Below are 22887 nucleotides of genomic sequence, written 5' to 3'. Positions count from 1 at the left end.
AAAACAGATAATAAGTATGTGACTACGTTAAATAAACCACTGCCTATTTAGAGCATGTTACATGCATCACGTAATGACAGTTATCTGAAGAAAAGCGCATTGTAGGCTAAGCTAGAAGCTAAGAACAGCGACTTTGCTAACGTTACACCAAGCATCACATCAGCTAACATTTTGATAAAATCCCTTCCCTAGTTTGTAACGTTATACATTAATGTTAAACTCAAAATGTGTGTGCTATATAATTCAGCATGTCTGCATGCAGACATGCTGAATCAGGGCTCTCAAGTTTTGAAGTTTGCAAGGAGTGAGACTTTGTTTCTCAGGGGGGAGGGGGCGTGGCATTGGCACGGTGCCACGCCCCTCCCCCCTGATCGAAGTACATGAAAGTCCTACGTCTGCTTGAACGCCCCCTCCCCCCAATCAACAGACCCATGAGAGAGCACAAATTCCATTATTTCAAACACACTGTTTTATTTATTCTAGAACCCTATAGTAAATAATAATAACATAAATTATAATAATAATTTCACCCAAATGGGCCCTTTGAACAGCAGTGGCTCATTCTGCTCTAAACAAACAGAAAACAACCAAATGAGAAAAAGCACATTTAGCCCCAAAATGGTCTCTTGAACAGTGGTGGTTCTATCTGTGTGTGTGTTTGTGTGTGTGTGTGTTTGAGTGATGTGTGTTGTAAGTGTTTGTGGCAGATTTTTATGCCTTGATGACTGATACTGGGGGCTCCCATTTAAAGCACTGTGGTTCAATGTCAGCCATTTTCAGTCATGAGGCCATCCTTAAAAATATTCTTGTTTGCAGTAACAGCCAACATTTTTTTAAAAAATGGGTCGGTAGGTAGGTCAATATTTTTTTTTTTTTTCAAGATTCAAAGTAAAAAAAAGTTGGTGATTAAAATGGTGATTATGTAGGTATGAACAAATGTGCATATTGTGACGTAACTGACTGGGTCCTCAACCCGTGCCTTCAGGCGCATCACTGCAAACCTCAATCTGATGCAGGTTATGTAGACCAGCCTTTCTCAAACTTCTTTGACCTGAGGCCCAGTCGTGGCAGACTTTGGGGTCATAGGGCTCATCTACCCCACTCCCTCCAAATTGTCATTATCACAATCATTATTATGCCTATATTGTTATACATGCACTTTCACTTAAATGTTTTGTGACATGCACATCAGAGGACTGCTTTACTAATGTAAGATATAATTCGTTTCATTGCTTTTGCATGGTTGCATGATGCTTGCATAAGAAAAGAAATACTTGTCAAAACAGCAACAATTATATGGGTGCTATTGTTTTGGGATGTTTCCCTCATGCAAGCATCATACATTGGTAGGAAATGGAGAAAAAAAGTGTTTTAAGTGTCGTTAAACAATTAAATAGCATTCAACAGGTTGAAGCGGAGCTTTGATACCAACGTTATCGATTAGTTTCAGTTTCTCTGGCGCAGGCGCCTGCATTGAATGAGCGCTCATAGGCTACCACCACTTTATTGTATGGCTCCATGTTTAATGACATCGATAGCAGAAACGTTTGTTTTCTTTTTTTGTCGGTCCGCGGTATCTTGATCAACTGCGCAGCAAATTATCAGACGAAGCACCGGGCCTAATTTCACTCCACGAATCCGTGGACCAGCAGTCTCCACGTTGCGGACCCACATCAAAACAAAACTATTTCCTGATTGGTTGAGAAATCCTATTTTCTGACTGGCCGATAGGTTAGTAACTGAACAGCAGCTCTCTGAGCTGAATGAGCGCACAGACAGCAACGTTGTGTCACAAAATACAGCCCTTAGAAATTTCTGTGCGGGCAAGTTAATAATTTCTCGGAGTGAGAAATGCCATGTGTGGCGTGTGAGCGTGTGAAGTCATTGAAATGTGTGTGTCTCACGCTCAATGCGTGAGACTTGAGAGGTCTGTGCTGAATTATGTAATTATGTAGCACATACATTTTGAGTTTAACGTTAACCCTTTTCCCAGTTTATAAAGTTGTGCATCTATGAGCATCTATGAAGTAGACATATGGTTCTACTTTGCTCATAGATGTTGTGCGTCTATGAGCAAAGTAGACATATGGTTCTACTTTGCTCATAGACACACAACTTCATAAACTGTATGATATGTTGCCTTAGACTACGGTAGGCTAATGCAGCTACTGCTAGAGACTAGATAGATAGGTACTTTAGTCATCCCCAGACGTGTAACGTGATGTCGTGCATGGATGTGATGTCTCCGTCCTGCAGGTGGCAGCCAGAGCGCTCTCAACTCCGTTGCCATGTATGAATAAACAAACGTCCCCCCCATGTCCCCGGTAAAACGTTATTGTCGGGTCCTTAGGAGGTATTTGAAATGACCAAATGCAAATGTCATCCGAGGTACCTGACGGTGACGTCCCCAGAAAGTCCTGCACCGGACGTCAAGCAATAACCAAACAATAACTTGCTCCGGACGTCAAGGTCACCGGAACGTCCGCTAGAGAACATGACGTTCGGGACCAATCGGGGACGTCGTGAATGTCGGCATGAGGTCCGGGGGACGTCCCGTGTTTGTCGGGAACTTTTAAGGCCCGATTACAGCTCTAGTGTACTCACAGAATGGGCAGCTAGCGGATCATGAGATGATTGCTGAATGTGCAAAAAAAGTTATGGGCTTGAAATCGTGTACAATTGCTGAATGCACTTTTAGCAGGTCATTGGCTACGTGTGTCGTAGTCATTGTAACAACAATTTCATTGTAGTGACAACAGTGTGTAAGAAGACAGGTGCTTGAAGCATACTATTGACAGATGTATAGAGAAAAACCTATTTTGATTGTCATAATCTAAAATAAGCTTTTTTCTCAAATGTATAGCCCGATTCTGCAGAGGGACGACATATGGCAGGAATATGGTGAGTAAAAAAATTACCTTTGTACACCTAAAAAGGCTGAGATTCCATCCATTTGTGTTATGTTTATGGTTCTTAGCAGACACTTTTGTCCAAGCCAACTAACAATGACACCAATAAACGGAAATGTATCATGATACCCTGATATTATAACTGATAACCCATTTTATTTTCAGGTTTTAATAAAAGCTTTATTTGACAGACAAAAAATAATGTAATTAATATTGAATGGATGAACAGAGTATTTCACCTTGTTCTCTGATGTTAACATAGAAGGCAATTTATGTCTGTCAAAACATGCTCAGAGGCTTTTTACATGCCTGTTTACAATGAATAGTTTTATGCTGATTGGCTGGCAACCTTAGCTCCAACAACTTCTACTTGAATCTCCAACTGAAAGTAGTAAAGCAACATGTAGAGGAGGGGCAGTGATCAGAGGGATGGTTCTTATCTTGACAACACCACAATAGGCTGTGGAAGATACAGCTGAGGGACCCTCAGTGAAGGCTCATGCAATTCACCCTTTGCTAAGTCCCGCCCATCAAAATGCAGATGAGCCAATGGCAGTTCAGTACCAGCCTCACACTCCTCCATAGAAAGTGAGTCGAAAAGGATGGGCAAACGATGTGTATGGGATTAATGCAACACCGATACAGAGAATAGTGGCCTTACCCTAATCTTGTATGATCTCTGTAAATTGTATTCTCTCCTTCTGGTTATTGTAAGTAGTGTTGTCACGATACCAAAATTATTGTTTCCAAGTCAATAATTATTTGATTTGGGGGGCCCCACCACCTTGACGTCATCAGTAATATTTACACACACACAGAAAATGATGGCTTATGTAATATGTTTCTATTTCATATATTTTGGAATTCATATATAAGTGTATGTATTTTGATAATAATGTGTAGTTTTTTATAATCAGCATAATTACTAGTAGCTAAAAATATTTTGACATTTGAATACTTCATATTGATTTTTAAACTTTTAGGCATATCTTTAATGTGGTGGGTAGGTCTAATTGAGTGTCTGTCACTTTAAGAAATACGTGAGTAATTAGCCTTCAGTCCCACGGTTTTAGGTTAGTGTAAAATAGTTGTGCATAGCGCATAACAAGGATATGTGGATGCAATTCGTTTTGTTTTCTGTGTCATTAGATAGAACAAGTTGAAGAAAATCTTTCTGGGATCATAGAAGAGATAAGTGTCTTGCAATGTTCATTAGTGATTTTAGTGAGCACTACACAAATGACAGACAGTTTGCCAAGCTGAGTAGCCTACATTAAACCCAACAATAGGCCCAAATTACCTAAATCTCATAGCCTAGATATGTTGGCAACACAAAGTTGAGAGATGTAAGTGAGCAAATCAACATGATATTAGACTATTATTATGTGTTGCTGTGTGGCCACAGCATCACTTAAACTAGCAGCCATGTCTCGCAGTTTATGGCACGACAGCTGTACCTGTTGTGTGTGAGGAGAAAAGACGTGCAGGCTAGGGGAGGCACTAGAATCATGCCTTGCGCACGCACATACTACTTCTTAAGAACAAAGTCATTCTTAAAAGTATCGACACTAATAAAATTAAGTATTGTGACAATTTTAATTTCAAGGTGTTGCAATACTTTTGCAGTATTGATGCACCGTGCTAATTCTAAGCAAAGTGTTTCTCCTTGTACCTAATCCACAACATCTGTGAATTAAGCCACACAGTCAACTTAATGTTAATAAGCTAAATAAAGATGTTTATTGTTCTAATGTAAGCCAGCTTTGTGTATAATGTGCTCGTCACTTGCAGGAGATTATACATTTTTTACTTAGGTTTGCTTTCTGATATGAAAATAAGGAAAGGGTGGGGCATGTAGTATACCGGCTTACTGACTTCAGTTGGGTTCAGTTGATATAGACTATGTGTGTGTGTATTGCAAGATGTATGATGATGAAGATGTAAATGTGTGCTTGTAAATAGTGCATCATTTTACAAAATTGTGGGCCCGTTTACTAAATTGTGTCAAATGAATGCACTAAAATGAGTGCACTTTTTGCTAAAATGAGCGCATTACAGTATATACTACATTTTATGCACAATCTAGTAAATTTATATCATATTGGGTAAAACGAGTGCACAATTTGGTGAAATGAGTGCACATTCTCATGATACACACACAAAAAAAAAATCTCCAGTTCGTATTGAATTAATGTAGCTTAACTAGCCTAAGCCTACTCATTTTCTTTGATGCAAAAACACTTAATAAAGACACAACTGTTTGTAGCCTATATTCTACTCAAACCAACCTCTGAAATGTATAAAACTGAACTGGCAGATATCACAGAAAAAAAATGAATTTGGTGAAGCCTTAATTATATCTGACTTTTTTCTGTCTCAGCAGCAAGTAAACTAGCCTAGTTGGTCATCTTGGACAAATGCACTGTAAAACTTTGAACAAGACATCATCGCACGCTACTATCAGAGTAATATAGGCCTACCTGACTTACAGTGGCTCAAACGAAAAGTGCATTATCTGCTGGGATAGTGATGACAGAAAAATCCGAGAGGGATAAATGACAGCAGCAAGGCTTCGCTTTATCTCATACTAATCGTGCATTCTTCATTCATAGTCTGACTTATTATACTGATCTGTCATGGATTTGCACTGAGTTGATTCTCAATAATACGGAACAAATTGTGTTCCGTATCGGTTCAATACGGAACACATCTTTTTCCTTTCAAATACGTAAAGATTCTGTATTTTACGGAACGGTTGGCAGCCCTACTTTTACTTGTAGATAGGTAACATAGCTAATCACTGCTAACATTAATATAAATGAATTACACTTGCATCTCTTCAAAGTTTGTCACTCAACAAAGCTAGATTTGAATTTTGTGCCTGTCTCTCCATTAGATACTGGAGATCTTTGACGGATTCTAAACAAAATCAGGTCCTTGGGTCTCCAAAATAACCTTTTGGGATGTACTTTGCAAAGAGCTTACAGTAGCTTACAGCTACCATTGCAGTTCTAGCCAATTCCAATTCCAGCCAAATTTGTCAGAGTTTGTTGGCCTTAGCGACAGTAACTAAGGGGGGCGGGACAGCGAAGGGTGAATTGAAGCAAATATACGTGTCATTATTCAGGGAGAAAAGTTGGCTCAATTGCCTGCATCAACCACTGTTCTCTCAAATCAGTCAGATAAAGGAGGAGGTGACTTTGTGTGTGGCTCATTAATTCTTTAGCACTTTATATAGCTAGAGCAAGGATTTAATACCTTTGCTTAGCCAATAGGTACAATAGTCGCAACAATTATATTCCCAATGATATTAGGTTATAAGGATAGACCATGCCCACTTCCTGTTTCATAACTGAATAAATACAGATCTTTTTTTGGTTGAACAGATACAGTTACAGATACAGATAATGATGTCACTGTTCACCCTATATATATTAGGGATGTAACAATATCAAAATATTTCAATACGATACCCTCTGATACGACATGTTGCTACGCATCAGTCAAAGTTTGCCGATGACACAACTGTGGTGGGCCTAATCACTGATGGGGATGAGATGGCCTACGGGTGAGAACAGAGCAAGCCCGATGCCCGAGGCACCCCCATTGAAATCCTGTTGGTAGCATCGGCTAACTAGCGCCAGATTTCGGAGTGCAGGGGACAAGCCGAGATGAACTATGAGACAAAAGTTCACACTCGGTATCATGTTTCAACACACTTTCAGGTCAATATCACACCGAACTTCTCCTTTAAAATAAGTCAAAGGGGAACTTGGCAACTATTGCAACGTAATAAACCCATTTAGAAATCATTTGGATGGTTAAATGACCTGTTCCGGTGAAAATGGTGACTTTCCCCGCTGCGCCTAGCATCCCCAGGCGGAACACCAACCTTGCATCATTGAGACTACCGTCCCGGAAAGAGAAGTGAGAAACAAGAAACTTGTTTTAAAATTGTGTTTCTTACCTTGTAACATTCACATAGTTCTGCCAAACTTATAATAACCGTTCGCTAGCTTGTAAACAAATCCATGTGCTTTATCGTTACCTTTTCCCACAGTTTGAAATAGCTTAATGCGCAATTTCTCCAGCAGAGGGGGAAATCCTGCCAAGTTTCCCTTTAAAGCCTTCTTGAATTAAGTCAAAATTGTCTTTTGAGGGCATGATAGGTAAGTCTTTTCCTACTTAAACGATACCAAATAGATTTTTTTGATCTAAATTAAAGATTAATAACACTTGGTAAGATTTTATTTTTGGCATTGTAGCTTTAAATGCTAATGAACACTTTAAACTGCTTTGACACAACAGACTGGGAAATGTTTAAGCAGGCAGCCACTTACAACAATCAGACAGACATAGAGGATTACACAGACACTGTAACCTCTTACATCACCAAGTGCATTGATGATGTGACCCACACAAAAGACATCATCACTCGGGCTAACTGGAAGCCATGGCTGACAGGGGATGTCCTCAGGCTGCTGAGGGCCAGAGACAAAGCCTACAGAGCTGGGGATGAAGCTGGCATGAGAACAGCGAGAGCCAACCTGTCCCGTGGCATCAAGGAAGCAAAAAAGGAATACACTCACAATATAACCACCCACTTCAAAGACAGCAGGAACGCACAAAGCCTATGGCAGGGCATTCAGGCCATCACGGACTACAAGCCCGCGCCACAGAGCTGTGAGAGCAACAACCCTCTGCTCAACAATCTGAACCGTTTCTTTGCTCGCTTTGAAGCACAAAACAGCACTTGCCCACAGAAGACCCCCCCCCCCTCCACCACGAGCAGCCCCTGTGCCTCTCTGCCCGACAAGCGTGAAGAGGACACTTGCTGCTATCAACACCCGTAAGGCAGCAGGCCCAGACAACATCCCAGGTCGTGCGCTGAAGGACTGCGCTGAGGAGCTTAAGGATGTCTTCACAGACATCTTTAACACTTCCCTGAAGCAAGCCATCGTCCCATCATGTTTCAAAGCTGCCACCATCATTCCTGTGCGAAGAAAACTGCTCCATCCTGCTTCAATGACTACGCCCGTGGCACTGACACCCATCATCATGAAGTGCTTTGGCGGCTTGTCATGTCACACATCAAATCCATTCTCCCCCCACCCTGGACCCCTTCCAGTTTGCATACCGAGCCAAAGCGGTCCACAGAGGATGCAATCTGCTCTGCCCTCCACCCAGCCCTCACCCACCTGGAAAAAAGAGACTCATATGTGAGATTGCTGTTTATAGACTTCAGTTCTGCATTCAACACCATAATACCACAACAACTCATCTGCAAACTTGACAAACTGGGACTCAGTACCTACCTCTGCAACTGGCTACTGGACTTCCTCTGTCAGAGGCATCAAGTAGTACGTGTTGGCAACAATATCTCAAGCAGCATCACACTGAGCGGGGGCCCCCAAGGCTGCGTGCTCAGTCCGCTGCTCTTCACCCTGCTGGCGATGACTGCACTGCAACCTACAGCAACAACCACATAGTGAAATTTGCTGGCGACACAACTCTGGTGGGTCTCATCACCAAGGGCGGCGAGACTCAATACAGGTTGGAGGTCGACCTTCTGACCCGTGGTGCAGGGACAACAACCTCCTGCTGAGCGTCCAGCAAGACCAAAGGAGATTGTTGTTGACTTCCGTGGAGGTCACACCCAACACCTGCCACTGACCATTGACGGTGCTGTGGTGGAGAGAGTGAGCAGCACCAAATTCCTGGGGGTGCACATCAGTGAAGAACCAACACTGCATCACTGGCGAAGAAAGCTCAGCGCCGCCTGTACTTCCTGCGGAAACTCAGGCGAGCAAGTGCTCCACCAGCCATCATGACCACATTCTACCGAAGCACCATTGAGAGCATCCTGTCCAGCTGTATCGCTGTGTGGGGCGGAAGCTGCGCTGAATACAACAGGAAAGCCCTGCAGCGCATAGTGAACACAGCTGGAAGGATTATTGGTGCTTCTCTCCCCTCCATGAAGGACATTTACACCTCCCACCTCACCCATAGAGGCGACCAAAGGTGTGGTGATGCAAGTCACCCGCTCACAATTTGTTTGATCTACTGCCCTCTGGGAAGAGGTACAGAAGCCTGCGGCTCCCCGCACCACCAGACTCACCAACAGCTTCATACACCAGGCTGTTGGGATCCTGAACTCTCTCCCCCTCCACCCTCAGCTACATAACATCCTGGACTTTTAGACCCAAAATGGCTGCCTTGCACTACTCCACTTGCACTACTCCACTTGTACACTTGCAACTTGTTGTTGTTGTCCTGAACACTTCTGAACACACTTCTGCTGCTCTTACATAACTTGCACCACTATGCCACTTGCATACTTAGGTCAAACAAAACTACCTCAGCCATTTATTGGCCTGACTTTTGCACTATTATATTGACTGTCTACTGTATGCACAATTTCTACCAAATGTTGCTGCTCTTATTTCTTCATGTATGTGCCTTCTTATTTTTTACTTTTTATATTGTTTACTTGAATGTTATGTTTGTCTGTGGACCTAATTGGTAAAATATGTCTTGTCTCCACCGTGGGATAGTAGGAAACGCAGTTTCGATCTCTTTGTATGTCTTGACATGTGAAGAAATTGACAATAAAGCAGACTTTGACTTTGATGAGGAAAGAGGCGGGGCAAAGTGGAGGGTGGGGGTGTGGCCTTGACCAGCTTGCAGCCACAGTACCATGCGCTAATAAGCACTTTCAGACATGCGTGTAAGACCGGAGGTTCTGCTGATGTTAAACGGTGGGGCCGTATATCTGAATGACATAACCGGTCATATGGAAGTCCTAATTCACCCGGTATTTATACTACTCCCCCCCCTAGTATTTCCTCCGGACATTATGTAAATGTGCTGTGTCTGAACGAGGAGTAGAACATGCGGTTAAAATTCACACCTAGTGAGAGGGCGTGTTGGTGACGTTTCTTTCGTGCGTCCATGTGGTTAGATCTGACTTAAATGCCAGTGTTATGATGGAGTGGCATAGTGCTGTCCAGAAAATCTCCGACCTGGAAAGATGCAGACATCACGGAGCTACTGTCCATGAGGGCATACAACATTTTGATAGAACACCTGAAGGGAACGTTAGAGACACGTTAGGTCGAACGAATTCAGAAGACTGGATCATCATAAGCAGAAGGCGCTGAAAAGGCAGTAGCCTACAGCGACGTCGTTGACGACAATAACAGGAGTATTTAATAAATTGTTAGCCAACACGGTTTTCTGTTCATTGATAGCCTTCATGACCTGCTGAGCTCGCTGATATTTGCTGAGCATATATGCCTAGAGAAAATGAAAACGAAGAAAACCCAACTTTGTTCCAAGCTCCTTACGTAAATGCGACACATGGGGAGAGGATGCTTTTGGAAAAAATAAACCATGAAAAAACGAACAACTTCACTGTTATTAATGTTAGTATTTTGTTTGTTGCTTAAAAACGTTGTATGATCTTGAAGTCTTGAGTTAGCCTACTGAATTGGCTGGTAGCCTACCATAAAGTTTGTGCATGCTCTCTCTCTCCAACGCAAACCAGATTTGGGGTTCTATAGCTAATTCTGGTACATAACGTTGAAAACAGATAAATGTGTTTATTTGAAGCACACATACAAATACTGTAGGCTAGGTCAATTTCAAGTGCGCACTTACGTGACTAGCCTACTTCAAGTATTAGCCTATGCACAATAGATTTCTCTTCTTTAGCCTACATAATGCATAGGCTACATTTTGTAAACAAAAAGCAGCTGTGACAGGCAGCGGCCGCATATATTCTGTGTCTTATCTCGCATCTTGTGAACTCTACAAGCCCCCACCCCTCACTCGACAACCACACGGAGATTCTGTAATGTGCGTGTATGTCGTTCACACATACGTCCGTATAAGGTCAGTATTAGGTCCGCAGGTTAGCATCATATCTGAATCATCCGAAGGGTAGGACCTCCGTTTGACAAACCTCCTCATATACTCCGGAGGTTATATCTGAAAGCGCTTAGTGTTTACAGCTCGTAGTCACGTAGTCGTTTCCAGTTTGACCCAGAATCTGATCCGGATGGAGAAGCACTTGAAGTTTAAACTCAGCGGATACAGCAGGACGCCTCCGAATGGTTATTTTAAAATATTGTGTCTAGATACGGCACTTTAGTTGGTTTGTTTATGTATGCCATTACGGTTATTATCAACAGTAGTGTTCATATTTTTAGTCCTAGTGAGTGTGCAAGCAGCTGCATTTTGTATAAGCTGTAAGCTCTTTAGACTGGTATTATTGCAGCCAGCATACTGTATAGAGCATTGCAATAGTCTATCCTTGAGGTGACAAAATAATGGATACATTTCTCTGCGTCTGATAAGGATAAGGACTTCCTTATCTTTGAAATGTTCCTTAAATGGTAAAATGAAGTATTGGTGATCTGTTTTATGTGATTATTTAGTGATAGGTCCTGGTCAATTATAACTCCTATACACACGCACACACATACATACATTCACAGTAATCATACGTATGACACATACTCACACAGTAGACATATGTACGCATGCATGCACATGCACAAACATGTGCATGTGTATATATATATATATATATATATATATATATATATATATATATATATATATATATATATATGTATACACACACACACAAATACATATACATGGGTGTTTAGTATATTTATAATGCATTTTGAACCTTTTCCTGTAGGAGCAAAGAACTCCCTGGAACAGATGTAAATGAGAGTGCAGCTACTACTTTAGAAAAGTGCTATGCACCAAGATTCATCCAGGTTCCTCAAGACCTTACCATGGAGGAAGGAAGGTTCTGTAGGATTGACTTCAAGGTAAGTCCGATTCTGGGGATACATAATGGACCTTTCTGCTTTTGAGCCTTAGTTACTGTTGCTAAGGTCCCACAGCAGCGGTGATGTTAAACTTAATGTAGGGAGAACCAGAGAACCAGCGTTTAACAATTAATCAATTAATTATGGTTATTAACTTGCTTTGACATTACTCAGGCAGAAATATCAAGGGCTAAGAGGGCATTGTCTTACGATTAGAGGCTTACGATTAGAATCTTTGAACTAAAAAAATGAGTGAATTTGTCTCAACGCAGCCAGGCATGACACCACAACTAACATCCCTTACGAAAGGAAATATAAGTAAGTATAAGTATATATACTCTTTTGATCCCGTGAGGGTCTCTGCATTTATCCCAATCCCAGTGAAACACACTCAGCACACAGTGAACACACAGTGAGGTGAAGCACACACTAATCCTGCTGCAACAACAGCGGCGCTCGGGGAGCAGTGAGGGGTTCGGTGCCTTGCTCAAGGGCACTTCAGACGTTCCTACTGGTCGGGGTTCGAACCGGCAACCCTCCGGTTACAAGTCCGAAACGCTAACCAGTAGGCCACGGCTGCCCCCAAAATAAAAACTAAGTTACAGGTTCACCATACCATTCTAAAAGATAGCAAATTATAATAGAGCTGTTCGGAATGAGAGAAGGATCCACTTCTCTAAGGTAATTGCTGAAAATAGAGGAAACTCTAGGACGGGGGTGTCCAAACTTTTGCAGTGATGTAGCTGATCTCTTAAATCTAAGGAATAACACCTGTTGTGAATCAAATTTCAGATCCAAAACAAGTAATCATAGTGTGTGAGTAGCTTCAACAGCATGTCATGTGTCATGCTGGCTTATTCTTAATACAGGTTGTTGGTCTACCAGCACCTGATGTGGCATGGTATCTGGATGGGAAGGCCATTCGTCAGGATGACTACCACAAGATGCTGGTGAGTGAGAAAGGCATTCACTCCTTCATCATCGAGATTGTGACGGTTCACCATGCAGGCATCTATGAGTGCGTAGCCAAGAACAGAGCTGGTGAGAGTCGCTTCTCCCTACGGCTTGATGTAATTGGTAAGAACTTATATTTTTTATATGTATTGTCCCATAGTTTTAAACCTTATTTGGTAAATACTGTATGTACTGTAGAACAATGAATTTCAAATCAGATGTATTCATAACTGCATATCAGTGTTTAGAATTACAATGTGTAACAGAAATTACGCAAAATGTTGGAAATGTATAAAACAAATAATGTAAATGTTAGTGCAGTTGTCTGTTCCTGACCTCATCATTACACTTCCCTATATACAACAGCGCAGGAGATGATTCGCCCACCCAGTTTTGTGATGAGAATGCAGAACATTCGTGTGATCGAGGGGGACATGGTGAGGCTGGAGTGCCAGGTGTTTGCCTCCCCACCACCACAACTCTTTTGGAAGAAGGACAAAGAAATGCTCCGCATTGACCCTAGCAGAATGAGGTCAGACAGATATTTCTTTCTTCAGCCAAGCAGCTACAGCGCTACACTCTGGGGGCATGTACGTGAGCCCCCATGTTCATGCCCCCAGAGTGTAGCGATGTAGCTGCTTTAGCTGTTGGAACTGGCAACTCAAGGTTTTTTGTCCAAAAGGAGATCTTGCTGGGAAAAACACCGAATTTGTCCTTTTGGTAATAATTGTTGCGATGAATTCTGGGTAAAGTAAGACACTTTTCAAAATTAAAAAACATGGCTGCCTGAGTAACTACATCTAACCAACTCAGCTCAGTTTTAACCAAGCAGAACATGATTGTGTTTAGGTCAAACAAGATGAATAGGTCTTTAAAAATTACATTTCAACTTCTACAATTTATAAATTCTTCTTTTAATGTTTTTGTTTTAGATAAGCGAGCATAGGCCAGGCTAGGCTAAGCTACAAATTCCCCACTATAATCAATTGTGGAATCTTCGTGACTGTAGCTTTCTATAGGTAACTGTCAACTGTAGGTAGTAACTGATTGTTACCAAGACAACAACTTTGGACTAGATGTGTGCCCAGTGTTCATGGACGTTCTTCTCCTGCCAGATTTTAAAGAGCTGGTGTGCCAACAATTCAATTCACCAACAGCCTTGTGCAGATGATCAACGCCATTTAGGAGATTCTCTAACATCTACAATAGAGCAAATTGGCTGTGGTATGCCCATGGATCAAACTCTATCACCACTCTCTTCTTCCTCCAGCTCCTTATTTGGCAGCACTACCTGCCCTAGCAGGAACTGCAAGGTAATGGATCATCTTCTTGGTGGGCTGCTCAAGGCTGTGGCTATGCAGACCTGTTTGGCCAATACTGCAGCCATTCTGTTTCTTTACGCCACCTCTCTGGTCTAATACAGGAAGGCACGGGGGACCCCAACACTGCTGGTGAGCTTCAGTCTCTGTGCCTCTCTTCTCTTATGAAGGAACAGGCAGGGGAGCATATTTCTGGGTTGTAAGACTCTCCCAACCCCAGCTCCAGCAAGCAGCTGGAGCTAGAGTGCCGGTAGAGCCCTCAGCTATATTTGGGCCACAGGCTGCCACCCTGTTGCAGCAGGTGCGGGACACTGTGCAGAAGAGGTGTCTGGGTCCTTTGTTAGACATGTCAGGGGCCTCGTACAACAGTGACTGCACCCCAACCGACATCTAAGCCGGAGGCCCCAACATGGGGACCAGGGGACCTCAGACTCTAGCTGGAGGCCTTCCGTAGTAGTAGCAGTAACCTATGAGGAAGGCGTGGGGGATCATCTGCCAGGGCTAAAGATTCAAGGTTCAAGAAGCTTTATTGTCACTCCTACATTTTCATGTAGAAGCGAAATTTAGTACTCAGGTCCCAGTTGAATAAACAAAGCACCCCCACATAAATATAAATAAAAATTCAAACTAGATGTATGACCGCCGCCCAGTCCAGCACATTTTTTCCACAAAAATAAGTCACGTTTGTGTCACTGTGTTCATTTCCTACTTTGTTCCTTTTTGTGTGTTTGTAATTGAGTGTGTGCTTCTGTGTGTGTTTATTGAGTGTGTGTGCCTGCATGTACGTTAGTTTTTTTGTGTGTATTTGTGTGTGTGTGTGTCTGTATGTTTGTGTATGTAGGTGTGTTTGTAAATGTGTGAGGGTGTGTGTGTGTGTGTGTGTGTGTACTGTATGTATGTGTGTTTATGTGTTTGTGTCCGTGTGCGTGTTTGTGCGTGTCGTGTGTGTGCATGTATGTGTGTGTGCATGTGTAGTGTGCTATTCAACTACTTTACCAACCTAGCCCATCTGTTACAATAATGCATACAGAACTGGTTCCTTCCTTCAAAATACTGTAGGGGACTAGTGAATCACCATCATTTAACAATGTTAAAAAACAGGTGAGAAGGGTTAATGTAGTAATAATAATAATAATAATAATAATAATAATAACTAGAAAATGTAGTTTCGAGGAAATTACCAGTGCATGAAAATATAAACATACTGTATATTAACATAAAATGCCAAACAAACTTTTATTTGGAAACAGTTGGCAGGAGTCATAGTTGATAACAACTGACAGTTTAAATGGCTGAACAGTTAAATAGTTGAGTAGTTTAAATAGTTAATTTTTTTGATAGTGAATTATTGTAGTGAGGACATTTATTTTGAAACAGTTGTGGGCAGAGGAAATAGTAGTCTTAAGAGAGCCAGATTGTATGCTTAAAGCCTGAGACAGAGTATATAGTTTAAAGGTTGAATGTAGATAGTGTAATGGATGTTGATAGACAGAAAGTTGAATGGATGTTGATGGATAGTTTAATGGGTGGATGAGTGAATGGTTTGAAGAGGATGAATGGATAGAAAGTTGGATGGAATGTGCCTTATATCCTTGTAGAATGGAGAGACACAGAGAGAGTTGGCTTAGTTAAGCAGAAAGCAGTTGATACAGGTGCAATCAGTTTAACTGGCCCTTTGATGGGTCCTAGTTGAGCAGCTGGAAGTTGATACAGGTGCAAATCAAGTTAATTTGTCCATTGTGATGTCATAGTGTTAATGCAAAGTCTATGGGGAAAAATAAGCTTGTTTTTTGTTAATATCTCAAAAAGTATAAAGTTTACAAAAGTGAAAAATACATTCCTCGAGTGTCCTTTTCAAGACCTACGTTACAAAGTTTGAACAAAGTTTCTACGTTAAACGGTTGAAACTGAATTAGACGCAGAAATTTGGTGGGAAGAATAATAACTACAAAATGCAATTCCAGGGAATTACCATTGCATGTAAATGCAAAAAAGCTGCTGTGTATAACATTATATTACTTACAGTATGATTATTACAGTACTGTACTGTTCTTCCTAGGCAACAACTTCTTCTTATTACAGTGCATGAAAATGCACTGTACTGTTCTTCCTAGGCAACAACTTTTTCTTCTTATTATTACTCCGCTTACCACTTTTTCCGTACGCAATTTCTCTTGAACAGTTTAACTTAGAAACTTCATTCAAACTTTGTAACGTAGGTCTTCAAACAGACCAAGCTGCTATGTCTTTTCAACTTTGAAACTTTTATACTTTTTAAACTATTAAAGAAAAACTTTTTAAAAATCCCCATAGACTTAACCCTTTAGGCGCCAGGCGACATTTAGGCGACATCTTCATTTCAAAAGGCTATATCTTAAGTGATAAGTGATAGAGACTTTCTGTAAATTAGAGAAATATTAAGGATGACCCAAAGTTTATTTAGGGATTAAATGTTTATATCTAATTTGCATATTATGACGTCATATGGTGGCGCCATCTTGGATTATAGAATTTTCATGAAAAGTTTGAATGATAAAATGCACCACTTCTTTCCCCCCAAAATGTCCCTCACCTTCTGTACAGTGGGTCCCAGTTAAGTTTGGACGGGTTCCTTCATGAATCACGCACCCCATTTTCTCAGCAGAAATGGCACAAACTGCAGTTGACACAAACAACCACAAGGTGTCACTTGGGAGTTCTGCCACTACTATTTTTGATGCGATTTGACTTAACTGCTTCCATGACGCAGTGAGCCATTACCAAACATTTATGATAATACAATAGCATGAGTTTATATATCTTATACCCTATTTGTCACGGTTACTTATAGATTTGATAGTGTAATAATAAGCGCATGAGACTTTCAGCGGGGGCACGGAAACTTTAATTGATCACGGTAGTTTAAGAATACACTTAAACAGACAAAACATTCTAATATGAAAATGTAGATTCAATTGTTGTAAAATGGTGCAGCTCCTTTAAGAAAGCCCCGTGTGCAGGGATGGAAAGAGAGAAAGCGAGAGGGCATGTGTGTTAGAACTTAGATGCGTGTGGAAAAAGTAGACGTGCTGTTGAGACTGCAGCGAGTCATATTCAAAATAATGCAAAAAATAAATCCGCAGATAAAACCAATTATCCTCAGTCATTGCAACCGCAGCATGCCTGCTTGCCGACGTTCAAATGAAAAAGATATCAAAGCACCTTTTGCGTTTGAATGTAGCACAATTTTTTTTTTAAAACAGCTGGACAAATGATTTAGCTAATTGATTATAGCCTGCACACCAGCAATTGTTGAACATGTACCTGTACAAGACAGTAGCCCAGCCTAACAAGCATGTTGCATGTTGTAGGCCTACTGTAGAAATTTCACTTAAATTGCAACCGCAACATGCCTGCTTTGCCGACGTTCAAACGACAATCTAAAAAAAGATATCAAAGCAACAAGAGGGTTGAGTCTGAATGACACGGAGTTCAGACTCATATTGCTCCTCATAACCATCTATAAAAAAAGTGTTTTTTCTTTTCTTTTTGAGCACGTCCGAATCCCAGGACATAACGCACTGGACCTTATAATAGGCTCGAGATATATTTCCAAAGGGGGCAGATAGGGGCCTACTGCACTTAAAACTTAAAAAGATTGAACGAAGCTTCCCGAAATTTGAAATTGCGATCAGTGACTGGCATCGGGTGAAGCTTTTCCAAGTTGAACAGGCTATTAAAAACTATTTGCGCACCTCAATGTCACAGGAGAGACTGGGCTCTCCCTTCTATGAATTGAAAAAGACGTTATGCTACCTGCAAACTGCCTATGATTTCATTGCTGAGTTTGCGGCAAAGCAAGACAATGTTTTTTCAGGGTCAGGATATGGCGAGTCAGTGTCATTTATTTGTCCAATGCCTACAGACCAGTTTCCATAGTGCACATCTTATCAACAGTTTGAATGTCGTGTGTGTTTCTGCTCATTGACAAATACCGTTCAGCACAATGATTCATGCCCAATTAATTTCCCCTGTTAAAGTGTTCGCCTTTGTTACACTATTTGTTTTCATGATGTAGCCTATGAACACCATATGGCCAAATATGTGACTCAGCTAATGTTATAGGCTATACAATTTCCCCTCTTAAAGACAAGCTGGCGTAGCTTATTAGACTAGGCTACTAAAATGCACCGACGGTAGCCTTGGCTATGTGTAAAATAAGCTATCGCATGATTTCATGCACGTAAGTTCATGCATCTGTCAAGTTCGCACAGGGCCTCGCACCATCTGTCAAGTTCGCACAGGGCCTCGCACCCCCTTGCGACGGCCCTGCAGCTCCTCCTAAGACAGCGAGGAAAAAGTTAAAATATGCGATAAACCCGGGAAAAGTTGACAGGTTTGTTTCGTTCACGGTGATTATTTGTGAAATTGTGCAAACGACAGCCTTTTCAAGGCATTTCAAGGAAGGTGTCGTAGCATGCAAGCTCCCAAATTGACCCAGTAGCCTACAGAAGGCATCAATAAATTGTTGGGACTGGGGAGGGTCATGCGTTTTTTCTCAATCACTTTGGAGGGTCATAGAAAAATTTCTTGCTGGCGAGGGAGGGTCACATCTTTTTTGACTAACACTCCCAAAACTCCTCCGGTAGCCCCTTAAATAAATAACGAACAGTCCCTAATTGATTATAGCCTGTAGGCCTACACCAGCAATTGTTGAACATTTACCTGTACAGGACATTGACAGTAGCCCAGCCTAACAAGCAGATGTTGCAAAAGACATCAAAAGACGCAATTAATCAGAAATAAATAATGTAATCTGCATCGCTTTATATAACAAACTGCAAGCAACAAGAGGGTTGAGTTCGCTGTGAGGCCAAACCCAAGAGCAGAGCCTATCTGTTAAGGCACTCGATAGGCTATATGGTAACGAGCTGTGTGCGCCTGGAAAGACAATAGAAGATGCTTTCTAAATAGCGAAGACGGCTCTGGGGGTCGTTTCTAGAAAAGTTAGCAACGACGTTGCTCAACCACCATGGTACGACGCAACTTGCGACCAAACAACGACACTCTTACACCTGTTTCCAGAAAGCATCGTACCTGTGACGCAATTCGCTACCTCCGACGTTCGAACACCGTAGTTCCAACAACGTTGTTGATGATGCAGCGATACATATCATTGGTGGAAACAGTGGAAAGCGTGTAATACCCCACCCCTAGAAATGTTCTGTCACGGCCTATGTCGACATTTTTCTAATCTAAACCGAGTGATTAATGCTGGCATTGTCATTGCCATCAGCCAAAACCTAAACCTATTGCAAGCATATAACAGTTAACCAATATGAGTCATTATTTGTGTTAAATATCTATGTGTTGGAAAAAATATATAGCCTGGACAAATATCTGGGTATCCCATAGGTTATCGACTGTCAAGTGGCTTAACGGCAGCGCGTTGGTGCACTGCACGCTCGGCCGGAGTTCGCATCCTATCTCTTCTTTTCATCTCTGAGTAAGAGTAGGCCTACGAGACACAACAATAGGTTTTGACCATACATATTTATGTATATAGTTACTCTACATCGAGAGACCATAGGTACAATACATCAGTCAAAAACAATTGAATCTACGTGTCACACTAGTTCACCTGCAGGTAGCGAGAAGCATAAGGACAATCTCACATCATAAGAAAATCGAACCTACAACGTTGGGATAATAAGTCATCTGCTTTAGCCACTACAACATTTAACACTGCTGTTGTTAGGGACTGTGAAGATTATAATACTAAAAGCAAGGCAATACTTTAATTAACATAAATAGCAAGAATGAGTTAAGTAGGGGAGCAGTGTCTTAATCAAAATTAAACTACAGGATAGATCAATCATTGAGTCACGAGATAAACATCTACTTCGCAAATTTTGGTTAGGCGGTTGTGATTTTTGGTTAGGCGCTCGGACACCAACAGGAACTACCAAGGAACGACACAAGTGCGACTGCCTAGGGGCAGTAGTTCAAACGACCAAACTTTTGCGCCCTTGTTTTGCGCATTGAGAGTTCGAACTACCCTTTCTAGAAACACCAAATCCAAGAACGATGGAGCGAACTACCAAGGTTGCGACGCAAGTTAGCAAACGATGCTTTCCAGAAACGACCCCCTGGTCATCCCATACCCTCCCCCCACTTCCTGTAGCCTACCATTATGACTTGTTGCCGTTTTGGGACATTAAGCTTTTTCACGTTAAGCCCCCTCCCCACCCCCTTCTTTCACAAGCAGTGGGGAGCTGGGCACAAAGTAACACTTTTGGTAGACAAAGGAGGGTTCTCCAGCGCTTCTGTCGTTTGGCGACAATCCGGTGCAACCAGGCCAGGACAGATATTTTAGAGAGGAGGAGAGAACTGCCTGAAAGTTACAGACCTGTTCTGGAAATACGCGCATTAACCCACTCGACCGTCAGACAACGCTATCTGCTTCGAGTAGGCCTATTAGGTAGGACTGTAGCCTACACTGGTTGCTGTGGCACAGTCTTGAGTGACCGAATTTTTTTCTTTTGTCATATGAATGCTGTCATTTTGTCAACATTACTGTTAAGGAGATGCTGTAGGCAAAGGATATATTTAACCTCGTTAGTGTAGTAAAACAAATCAGAACTATTCACGAGGTTTCTGGGCAGCATATTTATGTTGTTAGCAAGCGAACTTCTCATGACTGCTGACAAAGTAGCCTACTGCCAGCTGACGAAGCTCTCATTTTAAAACATTACTGAGAGACAGGCACTGTACAATCAAGACATCTTGCCACTGAATCCAAAACTATGTTTAACATTATGTACAAAGCTTATAGGCTGCAGTGGACTAGCATGTTGCAGGGGCTGCTAAAAACACAGAGAAACGCACTGAAAACTCGGCCAATCACAGCCCTTGCTGTCGAATGCTCTGTCCGGTTCGACAGTGGAACGCCACAGCGGACTATGCTGCCCCCAAGCGGCTGCAGTTGTACTTACATTTCACCCAGCTGCGTGAATCACCTTGATGGTGAATGAAGTGTCAATTCTTAACTGGGACCCACTGTATGCTATATTGCACAATACTGAATGCTCAGGTAAATACTAGGTAGTAAACAAACTGTGTAAATCATTACTAATAAATGGCAGAAACAAATGCATGTAGCGGTAGGCTGGCCATTTGCTGTAGAGATTTTCCATTTACTACATACAGTAGGCACTCTGATTCCATGTATGGGGCACATATATATTATTCAGATGACACACAAACACAAGTAGACAAGACCTGTTTAGTTCAAAAGCTCACTTGCCACGGCAAGACACAGATCAGGAGTGAGATGACGAGACAAGACAAGAGACAATGTTAGTATTTTTTTTCTTTTTGATGTTTTTGTTGTTGTTTTTTTCTTAGATGACAAAGACACACATCACAAGGACATGAACACACAAAAAAGAACACATAGTGTATGTACTAAATGGTCAGGGAAATAGATAGCAAATCAACAGTGTAAATCATTACTAATAAATGGCTGACCATTTTTTTTATGTAGCAGGCCTTTTGCTGTAGAGATAATGACTCCCTATCCCTATCCATACAGGGCCGGCATTCCCATCATCTCGTGATAGACTATGCATGGCCTAATGGCTCCCCTGCCCCGTGTCACCACCTCTGCTCCTGCTGAGAGCAGCATGGCCAGATCTGCCTCGCGCGCGCACCGAGTGGAGAGAATTTGCGCAGCTCAGACTAGGCCTACTGTCATTTTCATTGCGACTCCCCACACTGCCTCTACGTTCCCCCCTAACTGTCAATGAGCACTTCGACCTCGTCTAACATACCCAGTGGCATTAGACAAAGGCTCCACCACGTTACTGTCGCCGCAATTACGGAGAGGCACACGGTCAGAAGACAGAAGCTAGCGCTACATGGACATTAGGCTACCTCCAGCCTCGTTCGCTACACCACTAACACCCTGCTAACTTCCTGATGAACACTCCGACCCCGTGAAACATTATTCCCACCACTGACATTGGGCAAACGATTCAATGTTTGTGCTTGGTGTAAGCTAAACTCTCACTTTGTCCAGCTGCATCATTGCAAGGCAGAGACGCATCTGAAGCCTCACTAAACGAATCACCGTCATTTTCTGAAGGCAGATATTCCCCTTCAGAATCAGGGTCCGCGAATAGAAGACCCAACACTTCATTTCGGGTAAACTTTTTTGATGCCATTAGACAATAAAATAATGCAAATACTCGCTGACGTTGACAATATCGCTCTGATAAAGTGGCTCACACGCACACTAGCTCCGGTATTGCACGCACTGATTCAATGCGCTGTAGCTCGAAGATTTTGTTTAAAGCATGCCCTTTTTTGGACTCGGGGATGACGTATGATATGTCTGCCATCTAGTGGAGTGGAGGTCGAACGAAATATGACACCCTATTTGACTAAATTGGCCGTTTTATTCAGTACCGCATCTTGTCGACTAAAGTCGACCGTGGCGCCTAGAGGGTTAACATTGCCGATTGGGACATCATAATACGGCCATTAAGCAATTAGAATCCTATGCCAGGTGTTCAGGCCACCTGCAGCCTCAGGCTTTAAGCATACAATCTGGGTCAATTAAGACTACACATCCTATTCAACTGTTTCCTCTGCCCAAAACTGTTTCAAAATAAAAGTCCTCACTACAATAATCCACTGTTAAACAATTTAACCCATTAAACTACTGAACACTTTACATTGAACTTTTAAACGGTCTACTTTTAAACTATCATTAAACTATCTATCTATTAAACTAGCTGTCTATCAACAACTTTTAAACTATCTACATTCAACTTTTAAACGTTTAAACTATATACATTCAACTTTTAAACAGTCTAC

The 22887-nt window shown here is 41.8% G+C and overlaps 1 protein-coding gene across 3 annotated transcripts in view; it reads left to right on the top strand.

Moving 5' to 3' along the window:
- The window catches only part of myot (myotilin), a 78226-nt gene that overhangs the window by 37697 nt on the left and 17642 nt on the right, over positions 1-22887 (top strand). For all 3 annotated transcript variants that reach the window (XM_048230702.1, XM_048230701.1, XM_048230703.1), the window contains 4 exons: positions 2864-2901; positions 11620-11755; positions 12625-12832; positions 13076-13241. In XM_048230702.1, coding sequence (XP_048086659.1) covers positions 2864-2901; positions 11620-11755; positions 12625-12832; positions 13076-13241 — 548 coding nt within the window. The remainder of the gene's footprint in view (positions 1-2863; positions 2902-11619; positions 11756-12624; positions 12833-13075; positions 13242-22887) is intronic.

Source organism: Alosa alosa, chromosome 21 (genome assembly GCF_017589495.1).
Source record: "Alosa alosa isolate M-15738 ecotype Scorff River chromosome 21, AALO_Geno_1.1, whole genome shotgun sequence".
Lineage (NCBI taxonomy): Eukaryota > Metazoa > Chordata > Actinopteri > Clupeiformes > Clupeidae > Alosa > Alosa alosa.
Note: the sequence above shows the minus strand (reverse complement) of the source record. Positions and strands in the feature narration are given on the sequence as shown.